Source organism: Primulina huaijiensis, chromosome 11, assembly GCF_012295235.1.
Source record: "Primulina huaijiensis isolate GDHJ02 chromosome 11, ASM1229523v2, whole genome shotgun sequence".
Lineage (NCBI taxonomy): Eukaryota > Viridiplantae > Streptophyta > Magnoliopsida > Lamiales > Gesneriaceae > Primulina > Primulina huaijiensis.
In genome coordinates, this window is record NC_133316.1 from 19,122,754 (window position 1) to 19,135,402 (window position 12,649).

Below are 12,649 nucleotides of genomic sequence, written 5' to 3' on the forward strand. Positions count from 1 at the left end.
ATATGGTCTCAGACTTTCCTTCTGTTTTCGCTTGCATGTAGTTAACACAAATTTGAAACAAACCTGGAGTACTCCATATTATCATCTGAAACAAGCTGAGCCAAGTGTCGTTGATTAGTGATTGATACAAACTACAATAATCAACTGAAGATAATATGGTTTTAAAGATGTTCCTCAATTCCAACTAAACTGATTGTATCAATCAAATCTTCTGGCATAGCAGGCTCTAGTGGGAGGGCTTGGTAGATGATTTTTTTTTTTAATGAAAATGACTTCATTAAAATGTGGTAAAAAGTTAAAGTACAAGTACACCGGGCATACCCGGGAAGAATTAATCCCTAACCACCCGAATCACAAATCTATCCATAGTATCAAACATGTTAGTAGAGCTAGGAATACAGCGAAAAACAATAATCTTAATTTTATGCACCAAGTCTTCAATCCTATGATCTTCTTCATCGAACATGGTCCTATTCCGAGCATTCCAAACGGTGTAAATAGTTGCTGCGAGAGCCGATAATCGCATCCGAGCTAGAACCGATTTTCCACCATAAGTTGTTCTGAAGGCTCTCAGAATTGCCGTTGGAGATTCCATTCTTTTAGACATGCCTACCCACGCTCGAATATCCTTCCAAATTGCCGAGGAGAAAGAGCATTTGAAGAACAAGTGATGTACTGATTAAGGCTCGCTTTTACATAATACACACGATTTGTCAACAACAAATGGAAGCCAATCTCTTGTCAGGAGCTTCGCATGAGCCAGAAGCCAAAACGTAAATCTGTGTTTGGGTAGGATGAACGATCGGCTTATCAGTGGTTTCCAAGGCCATTTACCAGTCGATTTATTGAAGAAGTCATATGCACTACGAAACCCGTGATTACGAGCAAACCAAGAATTCAGCAAAGTAGAAGCAGCAGCCACCGAACCTGATCTACGAAGGAGCTCATCCAGTAATGAAATGATTTGCTTAATTAAAGGTGATTCATCCTTGTGCCATCCCCAATGCCAAACGTCTCCAAAGTGGCTATAAATATGATTAACCCATTTGATCCACAAGCTCTCCTTTCTCAATTGTATCTTCCGAAGTGTTTTAGCAATTAAAGCTTTGTTCCAAGCCATCAAATTCTTTAGTCCAAGTCCCCCATCCTCCAGTGGCTTACACAGATTTTCCCACGCAATAGGAGGATGTTTGGAATGCCAAACAAATTTTCGGCATAGAGAATAAATGGACGAAATTACACAATTGGGGATTGGCAAGATAGATAACCAATAGCATTCAATACCTTGGACCACCGATCTGATTAACTCAATCTTACCTGCATATGAGAGGGAGTGCCTAGGCCATGAATTGATCTTAGCTGCAATGGCATCCACAAGTTTGCAATAATCTGATGATCTCAATTTCCTTGCAGCAAGAGGGATGCCGAGATAGCGAAACGGTAGTGTACCAGGCGAGAAACCAGTGATGTTAAGAATATCTTGTTTGGTTCTTTCATCCATCCACGACAAGTATATATTCGACTTGAGTAAATTGACTCGCAATCCAGCCATGTCCCCAAACTCATTCAAGCAATTCATAACCATCCCAACACTCACAGCATCACCCCGAGACAGTAGTAGCAGGTCATCAGCATAAGCCAAATGCGTAATATGAAAGTTAAGGCACTTAGGATGAAAACCATATCTCTGAGATCTAGACATACATTTTAACGATCGAGAGAGAACTTCAATACAGAGAGTAAAAAGGTAAGGAGATAGAGGATCCCCTTGTCTTAATCCTCTCTGTCCCTTAAAATGACCATAGAAATGTCCATTGAGTGCTATGGAGTAGGAAGTGGTTGAGACACATTCCATAATCCATTTAACGAACTTGGGAGGAAAGTTGTAAAGGATCAGAATCTCCTCCAGAAAAGTCCAGTCCACAGTGTCATATGCTCTCTGAATATCTACCTTCAAATGCACCGGGGAGAGCCTCTTTTACGAGCATACTTCCTCAAGAGTTCTTGTGCTAGATGGATGTTATCCACAATGGATCGGTCCTTAATAAACGCGGTTTGAGCATTATCGATCAATTCTCCCACAACAGATGCAAGTCTATTCGATAGTATCTTCAAGATGATTTTGTAGAACACAGTGCAACAAGAGATGGGACAGAAATCAGTAAATGTCGAAGCATCCACCTTCTTAGGAATGAGAGCAATGACCGCATGATTCCACTGTTTTAATAACCGACCAGTTGAGAAGAATTCACTCACAGCTGCCGTAACATGATGTTGGATAATATCCCAAGATTTTTTGAAGAAGAAAGAACCGAACCCATCAGCTCCGGGGGCTTTATCATCATCAATATCAAAGAGTGAGTTCTTAATTTCATCATAAGTAACATCGGCAGTCAATGAATCCCATTTGTCAAAAGGCAAACATGATCCATCAACGATGGTCTCCCTACCAACACTCTGCCGACCAACCTTGCTCCCTAACAAGCTTGAATAATACTCAACAAACAGGTTCGCAATTTTCCTAGGATCGCACTCAACATCACCTGCAGAATTCTTAATGGCAAGAATAGTATTTCTCTTGTTAGTTCTCTTAATTAAATCATGGAAAAATTTTGTGCACCTGTCACTTTGTTGAAGGTAAGTGAGCTTAGCTTTTTGTGCAATGAATGATCTCTCAGCTTCCATCAACAGTTCAGTCTTTCTCTTACAATCTTTGTACTCAATCGGTATAGAACCTGAGGAAAGCATCTCTTCTTGCATACATTGAAGTTTCTTTTTCTCTGCACTAGCTCGAGCTGATATATGGCTGAAATGATACTTGTTAAGTGCTGTTAGAGGCTTCTTCATCTTTCTAAACAATTCTTTGAGTCTATATTGCGCAGTGCCATAACCCGAGAAATTCCAATTGTTCCTGACAATGTCAAGGAACCGATCACTAAGAGCCCGCATATTGAAAAATTTGAACGGCTTATGCTGCTGCTGCCTGAATTGAAGGAAAGAAACAATACTGATAGTATGATCCGAGATGCAACCCGGGGCCACAAATTCAGCTAAACCTTGTAAATTCGACGATAGCCATCGATGATTAACAAGAACACGATCCAGTTTGCTACATACTTTCGGACTATACCAGGTAAAGAGACAGCCGATGTAATTAAGATCTAATAAGTCCAGAGAAGCAACACACTCGACAAAATCTTTAATGTCATAATCCCTAACAGCCAAACCACCCTTCTTTTCATCCGGTGATAAAACGGTATTGAAATCACCTAGAACTAGCCAAGGAAGCGAGCAAGAATGACCAAAATTTCTCAAATTATCCCACAATGGACGTCTTTGCACTATTTTATTCAACCCATACACAAACGAGGCACAAAATCTGATATTAGTTGCCACGCAATCAATGTTGACATGTATAGATTGTTCACACATACCAACAATATCCACATTAACCTTATTTGGGTTCCACAACACAAAAATTCTTCCCTTATCATTCAAAAGGAAATTATGAACCACTTTCATACCTGGAAATCGAATACGCATCATAGTTTGGAGCGCTTTATCATCAAATTTAGATTCAAGAATTCCTACCACATCAATCTTACGGGAGTGTATCAAGGATTGTACACTCTTTTATTTTAGAGTCTTATGAATGCCTCTAATGTTCCAACAAGCAACTAACATTGAGATTTGGAGGCAATTCCGGGTTGCCGCCCTTTCTCCATATTCCCAAAATATCTGTTGTTGTCATTCTTATTGGTCAAGTTCACAAATTCAGTATCACAAGATCTTCCTTCTACCATGTCTGCGAAGAATTCGGCCATATCTCTATTCTCACCCTGATGTTTCATATCCACACTTTTCCCTTTCTTCTTTTTCTTATTGTTTTTCTTATTAACAACTGTCTGGTAGCCTTCTGAATCCCCTGCATGTTCATTGCTCGGGCCTGCTGCATTAGATTCAATATTACCCATAGTTCTCTTACCTTCATCCCGTGGATGTGTTTCAGGTAATTGCTCGGTTCTTGTATCCAAAGGAACAGTATCAGGAAGGTTCATTTTATTGGAAGAACTTTCCAGTACAGGCATTTCAGCGCTCTGCTCTACAATAGGAGTGGTGGAGGATTTACCACGAGCTGGTGCATGAGAGTATCTTTGTCCAAATCTCGATCTACCTCTAGAACTTCTTCTATTCCAAGTCACACTACGCGATCTAGCTCTGGTATTAGGATTATTAGTAATTACCTCCTTGGCAGTTCCATCAAAATTAATTGTAGCAGTACAGTCCTTAAACACATGCCCTGACTTCTTGCAATTAACACAGATTTTAATGTCCTGTTCATAAAGAAACTTCACCTCTACCTTCTCAATAGGCAGTACGACACTAATATCAGTCATTTTCTGTTTTGTGGTATCAACTTCAACAAGCACTCTCGCATATTTAACACGTTTTCGATCATGGGTAAGCATATCCATGTGGATTGGATTTCCCACCCTCGATGCAAGCTTGCTCAGAATATTAAAGTTCCAACAATCCGGAGGCAGCCCATGGGTTTGGACCCAAGAAGGAATTGTGTTCATATCTTCCTCTCTAAATCTGAAACACCGAGGCATTTCTTTCAGAAATAGATGAAAGCCGAATACTAAGTAAGGACCTCCATTCAATATTCTATCTCTCACCTCCGTAGAAGGGAAGGTGAAGATAATCCAGCCACTTTCATGAGTTTGAAAGCGAATATCCGATCCCCAGCGCTTAACCAAATCAAATAATGCTGTAGTCGGGGGTTTACCACTGATGATATACCCCAAAAGACAAATACCATACGTCTGTTCAATGGAATCTATATCATCCAGACCAAACTCGAGTTGATCAGTGCCCATATCCATGAACTCAAGTTTGTAGTCAGCATTGGCCATACGATTTCTCTTGAAAAACTAGCATATGACACTCGATTACCTTTAGAGTGCAATCCAGGTAAGTTAGAGTCAACTCTAGTAGCAGCAGTCTTCCCATCAGTGGGAATAGATGATTTGGAGTTTCGAATATCCGTATACATTCCAGGAGAATCACCCGAGAGTTGGTGAATGGGCCTAGCCATAGTCTTAGTTTCTGAATTATTCATTCAGACAAAAGTTCAAACACCTGGGCAACAGGAATCTAGAGACCTCAACACTGATCTGAAAGAGAGTTGCCCCCCACACAAATTTATGAGAATCAACACAGAAGACAGTAGTAGACAGCAAATCCCAGTCGCGACAGAACCCGCGAAAACAGAAGGAGAACCCAAGAGAAAACGCGAAAACAAACGAGAAGAACTATTTTGAGCAGCGCGCCATTTTCCCTAGTGAGAGGGGAAAGAACATCTCTCTAAAAATGACCCATGTCCGGGCTTGGTAGATGTTGCTCATATGGGTAGTGCATTCATCCACTCAACAGATGACACGTGTGTTGAGTGATGAATCATGACCACTCATCCAAACATCATGATTGAATGAACGATCATGATTTATCACTCATTACAAGTGTCATGTGCTGAATAGATACCTGTGTGAGTAGCATGAACAAAGCCCAATGAGAGGGTCGCTTGATAGGCTATTACCTGCGACAATTAATCCATCTGTCTATGCGGATCAGGAAAAATATTAAAGATATCACATCATATGTTGTCAAGACTATCAGCAGTGTGCCAACCCCCTCTTTGGTGGAATGGCACAAGCCGCTCCAATAGAAGGGAGTGGTGATAGAGGATCAAAACCCTCCAACCCCAATGTAGTACTAAATATACACCTTTTCTTAAAAAAACAGAGAGACTGTCAGCATAAATTAAGTAAAATTTTATCAAAGCTTTAAGTTCGGTAAAATAAAGTACTAGAAGGACCAAGGTCCAGGAAAATCTTAGAACTAAAACCTCAGCCTTAGAACATATGATGTGTCAACTCCAATCACGAAGTCTCATCGAAATAATATATCATCCTTAAACAAATTAAATAGGTAAATAAACTCTAGCGTGACTTTCAAGTGTCTCAAATAGGAACTCAACAATTCAACCAACGATTATCAAGCTAAAGCATTTAATACATAATTATAATGCGATTCAAGTTTCTCAAAGAGAAGTTTCTTTATTCCAAGCAACGTCAATAATCCTAAAAGATTGGATAGGACATCATAATGGCACTTTCAAACTTCTCAAACAGGAACTAACAAGCGGAAGTTTGGTAGGCGATTTCTGTTTGTAATCTTTCTCCAATGCCACAGCTGAGAGGGCTTGCAGTTCCAAGCTCTCTTTATCCTCCTTGTTACGCCCTTTTGCCAGCTGCCCAATGGCAGAAGCACACTGCAACCACCAACTTACTTTTTCAGTTGAACATCATGGTTACAAACAGGAAAGGCAGTACTAAAACTGTGTGTGGCAAACTAACTTCTAAAACCATATATTACATGCCGTGCAACGGACAATAAAAAGAAGGATGTATAAAATTGCATTTGAGATCATATAAGATTTCATGTGAAGATTGCTTAGCAGTGTTTTTGCATAATTTGACATGAGGGATAACAAAGAAGCCAGCTTGAAATTTTGTTATTACTTATATCGATCAAATATTACGTACTAACCACCATTGTCATTTCTTTCTAAAACTAAATTTTTAATCATTTAACTTAAAACTTGTAAAATTACATAGTTTTTTAGTACAAAACAATTGCATATGATCATAGCTTCGCTTTTGCTCAAAGTAACATACGTAAACTGAAAATGTTTTTACGTTACTTTTTCTTTAGAGAGGGTAAGAAAGGTATTCGTATGGTTTGATGCTCCTCGCTCAAATATATTTACAAGAAAACCATTTATATATTAAATAAATAAGTACGGAATTATTAATTTATTAGTCAATTTTTTTAACAAAAATGGCCTTTATTCTATTTCAAAAGATAACTTGAAATAGCAATTTCATGATATTCACACCAATTTCATAATTAATGTTAGACGCAAAGGACTAAATGATGAATCAGACTGTCAAGAGAACAATAAGTTACATGACCTAAAGTACTTGAGCAAAGTGCGGGCACTGTGGAATGAACTCTATTAATTGGCTTATGTTTCTTCATATATATTTTTTAGAGGGCATATTTTTTGGAGGGCATGAAAGAGAGTCTAACCAGGCATATGCCAAAAAGAGCTCGAACGTTCTTGCCGCCAGTTAAATCTATGGTAGCTGCATAATATTTCTTCGCTGCTTGAAGATTTTCAAGTCCACCAATTGTATAAAGCACCTAGTTGAGCCAGAAAGATGCAAGTAACAACTGATTCCATTACGTGATCATAGTTATCCCACATACAAAAACAATATATTAATCGAAATTCCAAAAAGTACGCACAAGCCATAAAGCTTGAAATATCAAGAGGTTAATGACCTTTGCCAGCCTCAGCTTAAGTATTTATGTAACATGATCAAAGAAGAAATTTAAAATAAAATCAAGCTGAAAATTTTCGAAGAGTGGACATCTCAATTGCATGCACCAAAATACTAACTTCCGCCACTCAAAAAGCGAGGTAAATTGAAGTTCTGAAAATATTCATCCAGGCTCCTAGCCTGAAGGGATGACTATCGATCAACCTCATTTAAATCAGCTATCGACCTTTCAGTAATCGGTTTCAGTTTATATTGTGGACAATTAAACAAACACGTCAGTAGGTACAACAGCACATGCAATAAACATAACTCAATCGGACCCATATAAAAGTCAACTGTAGATGAAATAACTATGGTTGTAAGGTAGGCTCTAGACATCATTCATGCCAGCTTCCATTCTGACCCAATTAGGATATATTACTTCATGCTTCAGGAGAACAACTAATTAAACTTAGCCCATAATAATATGATTAACAATTAGATTCATCTAGTTACAATATCAGTTATTTTCAAAGTGTCTTGATCATGCAATCTGGGTATTAGGAAACTGTTGATTTTTCATATATTTTGAGAAAAGGTTTCTGCATAGCCCCTTTTATTTATTTTACTTTTTCTGATTGAGCTACACATTTTTGGTCAAGCATGCGTGTTTTTTTAATACTGAAAGCAACATCACAGAAAAGCTGCTCTCAATGACATCATATTTTCTCTCTATAGTGTCATTCATTTCGATGCTACTACATCTCAAATTCTCTTTCTGACTGGAAAAAAAGGAAAAATCTCTAGAAAAGCTACTTACATCAGCATATGCAAGGTGATACAATGGAACTGTTGGCTGAGCTAAGATAACTTCCTCATAGCAGAATGCAGCTTGCTTATACCTAAAATGTAAGTAGAGAAAAAGGAACTTAAACAACAGATGGAACTTAACAATTTCTCTGGAGGACAAGATTCCCCTCGCTACATCTACTGCGGGAAGAGAATGGAAAAAATAAACTTTCAACTGTAGAGACTCGTATATTTCAGCTAGACAAACTAGAACATAGCAATTTGTCTCCATACATTCACTCCTACCTCGAGAAGAAAAATGGAAAGAACAAACTTACATTTGTAGAGAGACGTATATTTCAGCTAGTTCCCTCCATGCCTCATGATCTGCCATAAATCTGGAAAATGGTCAAAACTCTGCATTATACAATTTGAGAAAATTTTCGTATTAATCAAGAGTTATTCTTGGCATCTTACTTACATTTCCAGATACTTGTTGAGTAACTCAATTGCCCCAGAAAGATTGCCTTGCGCCTTCGCCATTGCCACCCTCCTCTTGTGTACCACCTGAATACTTAAATCATGAGAAGTTGAGAACCATGAACATGCATGCACGCTGTTCCTTTCAAAACCACAACAAAGAGAACAAATGTTTTCTACAACAATAAAGGAACTTACTAACTTAAAAAAATTATCCAATAAATAATGAGTCTCTTCACCAACCTGATCAAATTGATTTTCTTCTAACAGACTTGTGTAAGCCTCCTCGGCCTCTGACCATAACCCCTTGGCTTCAAGAAACATTGCTTCCAGCCTGCCTGCAAGTGCAAAAAAAACTCAAAAAAGAGCCAATATATATATGTGTTATCTTACATTTATATGCATATAGAAATTTTAGAAAGCATGATAGGAAAAAAAAATTAGCAGCTACTGCACTAAGATCAAAAGCTGATTGTGCACTCTGCACACAATTACTTCACTTTTCATCTCCCTAAAAGCTGCCAAAGAACATGCAGCAGCTCTTTTGAAATTGAACAAGGTGGAGACTGGGGACTGGTTTAAAGCTGAAATAGATTGGAAAATACATATTCAGCAAATAACATGGAGGACCACTAAGTGGTAGCCCCATCCAATTTTATCAGTGATATTGATTCAATAGTGTAACACTTCATAAGATTCAAACATAGAACCTGGGGCATTGCAAGTTGATGCGGTATGATGCTCAAAAGATTATGAATAATCAATTCGTATGCGCTATTTGACCCAATGTCCAAAAGAAATATAATAAAACCAATAAGAAACTAGATGTCCATTCCCTTCGATAGGAAGAGAGGAAGGCAATGATTAGTCAAATTCTTGACCAGGAGAGGATTTGACAAACTTCACGTCGATTGGCATTACTGGGGAAATGAAAAAAGTTCCCTTTGTCTTGGAAAACAAAAACATTGAAGGGAACATAAATAAATTTATTGGATACACTCATTCTCTAATGCACTAAAACAAAGAAAAAGAATGGAAGAGAGAGGGGGGAGATAGTTTGTTACTTCATTCAATCCAAAAGCATGCAATGTAGAAGCAAAATTCAATAAAGCTTGAAAAAATACAAATTCTTATCTTTTAACGTGGTGGAATAGCAGAAGTAATGGTTCTATATAACAAAACAAGCACCTATGAGCAAGATTATGAAAGACTATCCGACTCCTAGAGACATAAAGAAGCATATATTATCTGCAAATTAATTCAACTCACCAACCCTTCTACTCCCAGGAAACTTTTTCTTTAAGACCTTTATGCACTCCTGCCACCAAATTCATGGATAAACACATCAAGTTCATGCTCAAGAACTATAAGAGTCCCAAAAGTAAATAACACAAAATACAAAACTCAGAACCCCAGTAAGTACAGTTTATCAGAAGTGAAAGCAGAAATTCAAAGTCAAATATATGAGTCAATATGCTGTGACGAGAAAAACCAAGAAAATCGGGTAGCCTTCACTTTTTCAAGAAACTATAAGTTTATGAAAATAAGTCAGTCAGTGGCACCACACTCCACATTGCAACAAGAAAAGACTAAATTTCCCCCTACAGTCCCCCTGCATATTCCTATATTTTCCTTGAAGAGAGGCAAGGTCTTTTCTAGCAACACAAACAATAATTGAATAAAAGTAAATGATAAAATCCATTCTAACATGGGGGTATACTTCAATACTTTTGCAAACAAGAAAAAAAAAATTATTCCATAAAGATATTGGATCCCTTGAGAGACCATCAATTTTGGTACCAGTAGCAACCATATATTTTGGACTCTAAGCTCTTTCACTAATATCCCAAACATGCTTCTAGAAGCTCAGATGCAAGAAATGGCTAGCGTAAGTCGTAACTACCGCAACAGTAAACACTTTGAGAGGAAAAAATTGCATGTAATAAGTTGCAAAACGGGAGAAAAAAACAGAATCCAGGAGCATCGCATGAACTCCTGAATTTAATGGTTTGCGTTCAAAAATATATTCAAGCAATACTCGTGAGAAAAGATATACCTTTGACAAATCAAGCAGATGGCAGTCCATGGCTGCAATGCATACTTGCTCATATAAAGTCCATTCTACATCGTTTAGAGGAGAAGAACAAAGGAAAAAGTAATAATCAAAAGATATGTAGCACAACGGATGCAAATTATGAAACTATCTCCTAAGAAACACGAATCCTAGTTAGCATTATCACATAAAATATTTAATAAGAAGTTGAGAATTAGCATAAAGGAGTTCTCCAATACATCAGGAATGAATCGCACAAGCCAGTAAATTTATTTCAAGTTTTGATTGGAAAGAGAGACTTCAGTTATAACTTTCTTTGATCATAGACATTTTTTTATAAGAAACGATACTAATGTTTTTTATCATAGACATTAGTCAAGAAGCATGCTTGAGCAAGCAAAAATAAGTGAAAGTAAAGTATTACTGCTATTTGAACAAAACATAAATATTTCAAATCACACAAGAAATGTGATGACTAGAACATTCCAAAAATAAAGAATCTTAGAAGTTAGAAGTAAACTGAATCCCCATCTTTCCTCAACATCAACACGCGAAAAAATCTAAATTTCAGGGATCAAAGGAAACAAACTTTACAAAACATTATTTATATCTTGTACAATTCACAAATTTCTAGGCCACAATTTCTTGTTTAGTTTCTACAACAAGATGTGAGTGTTTACGGTAATACTAGAGTTATAAAAGTAAATGTAATATTCTAGAACATGAACCTATTCATTCACAACCTGAGCCTATTAAGATCTCCTTGCTGCTTCATAGCAAGTAGAATACTTTCGTGATAATACACTAACAAAAATAATTAATCTCCACTTAATAAGATCTGGATCTGGAATATCATAAACTTTGCTTGTTGTAAGAGGTTCACCGTTCACTGACATTGCACCACAAAAGTTAATACTACAAATATCAATAGCACATCACGGATACAAACATTTCCCAAAAGAATAAGCAAGAGGGTCAAACAGTAAATTTCGTGAAAACAAAATTTCCAAATGCTCACAAATCCAATCTCTACTTCAAAAATATGGAAAGATGTTCTCTTTGTTTCTTAATAGAAGCTGACGTATCATGATAATCAAGATTATGATTGACGATCAGAAACCCACTTCGTTTCCCTAATTCTCGCAATAAAATCGACTTGAAGTAAATAAAAAAGCATTATAAACCTTCAAGCAGGCCTCAAATTGGTTACAAAAATCTAAAATAACCAAAACTCTTGAATTTTTTATATATATCCACCTTCAGGGCCAAGAGCAGATCTCTTCTTGTGGTCGTTAAGAATATGGACGCCGTGCTTCAAGACTTTATCAGAGAGGCGAAGCTTCAGCTTTCTGAGGAGGCAGAGGTACTCCCACTCGCCTCCTCCTCCGTTATTCACTTGGTTTTCCAATCTGTTCAGTTGTTCCTCCTCTGTTTTGCTCACCATCGCTGCTTCTGAATTTATATAATTCTTCTACGTCCACTCGCAGCCTCAGTTTATATGTACGTGAATCGAGTGGCCAAATTGAAGCCGGCAGGATATTTTATGGATCTGGGATCGAGGGGAGAGAGCAGCGGAAACCCATCCCACGGAATCAAAGCATTGATATTTTATATTTGAGTTTCCCTGTTTTCTGTTAATTTCCCTTTGACCCTCCAACTATGTTCCACGCCCAATTCAACCCTTCTCTTTGTATTTTTATTTTTTTAACGAGGACTGCTTGTAAGTGAAAATTTAAATTTAAAAAATATAAATATAAATCCTTTGAAATGTATTTAATAAGTGAATATATCTTTTATTTTTTTAAAATCAAATATATTTAACTATTATATGTTAAAAAGACTCCAACGCATTTGCCTCAATTATAGGGTTTTAAATGTTATTATTTTTTATGCTGAATTTTTTTAACATTTTTACAAGATATTGTTGCACATAATATAT

The 12,649-nt window shown here is 37.2% G+C and overlaps 1 protein-coding gene across 1 annotated transcript; it reads right to left on the reverse strand.

Annotated features, from left to right (window-relative positions):
- Positions 1 to 5,891: 5,891 nt before the first annotated feature.
- LOC140988028 (uncharacterized) lies at positions 5,892 to 12,305 on the reverse strand. The gene is made up of 9 exons (XM_073456872.1): positions 11,968 to 12,305; positions 10,714 to 10,778; positions 9,927 to 9,975; positions 8,901 to 8,995; positions 8,659 to 8,744; positions 8,516 to 8,575; positions 8,209 to 8,290; positions 7,156 to 7,269; positions 5,892 to 6,334 (listed from the first exon to the last, which is right to left on the reverse strand). Exons 1-9 carry the CDS (start codon positions 12,152 to 12,154, stop codon positions 6,164 to 6,166), a joined length of 909 nt encoding a protein of 302 aa, XP_073312973.1. The 5' UTR covers positions 12,155 to 12,305; the 3' UTR covers positions 5,892 to 6,163.
- Positions 12,306 to 12,649: the final 344 nt, after the last annotated feature.

Coding starts and splice junctions, on each gene's coding strand:
- LOC140988028 (XM_073456872.1), bottom strand. CDS start 12,154: ATGGTGAGCAAAACAGAGGAGGAACAACTGAACAGATTGGAAAACCAA. Junction 7,270..8,208: donor ATCACCTTGCATATGCTGAT/GTAAGTAGCTTT, acceptor TGGCTCAACTAG/GTGCTTTATACAATTGGTGG. Junction 6,335..7,155: donor CTCTTTTTGGCATATGCCTG/GTTAGACTCTCT, acceptor TGGTGGTTGCAG/TGTGCTTCTGCCATTGGGCA.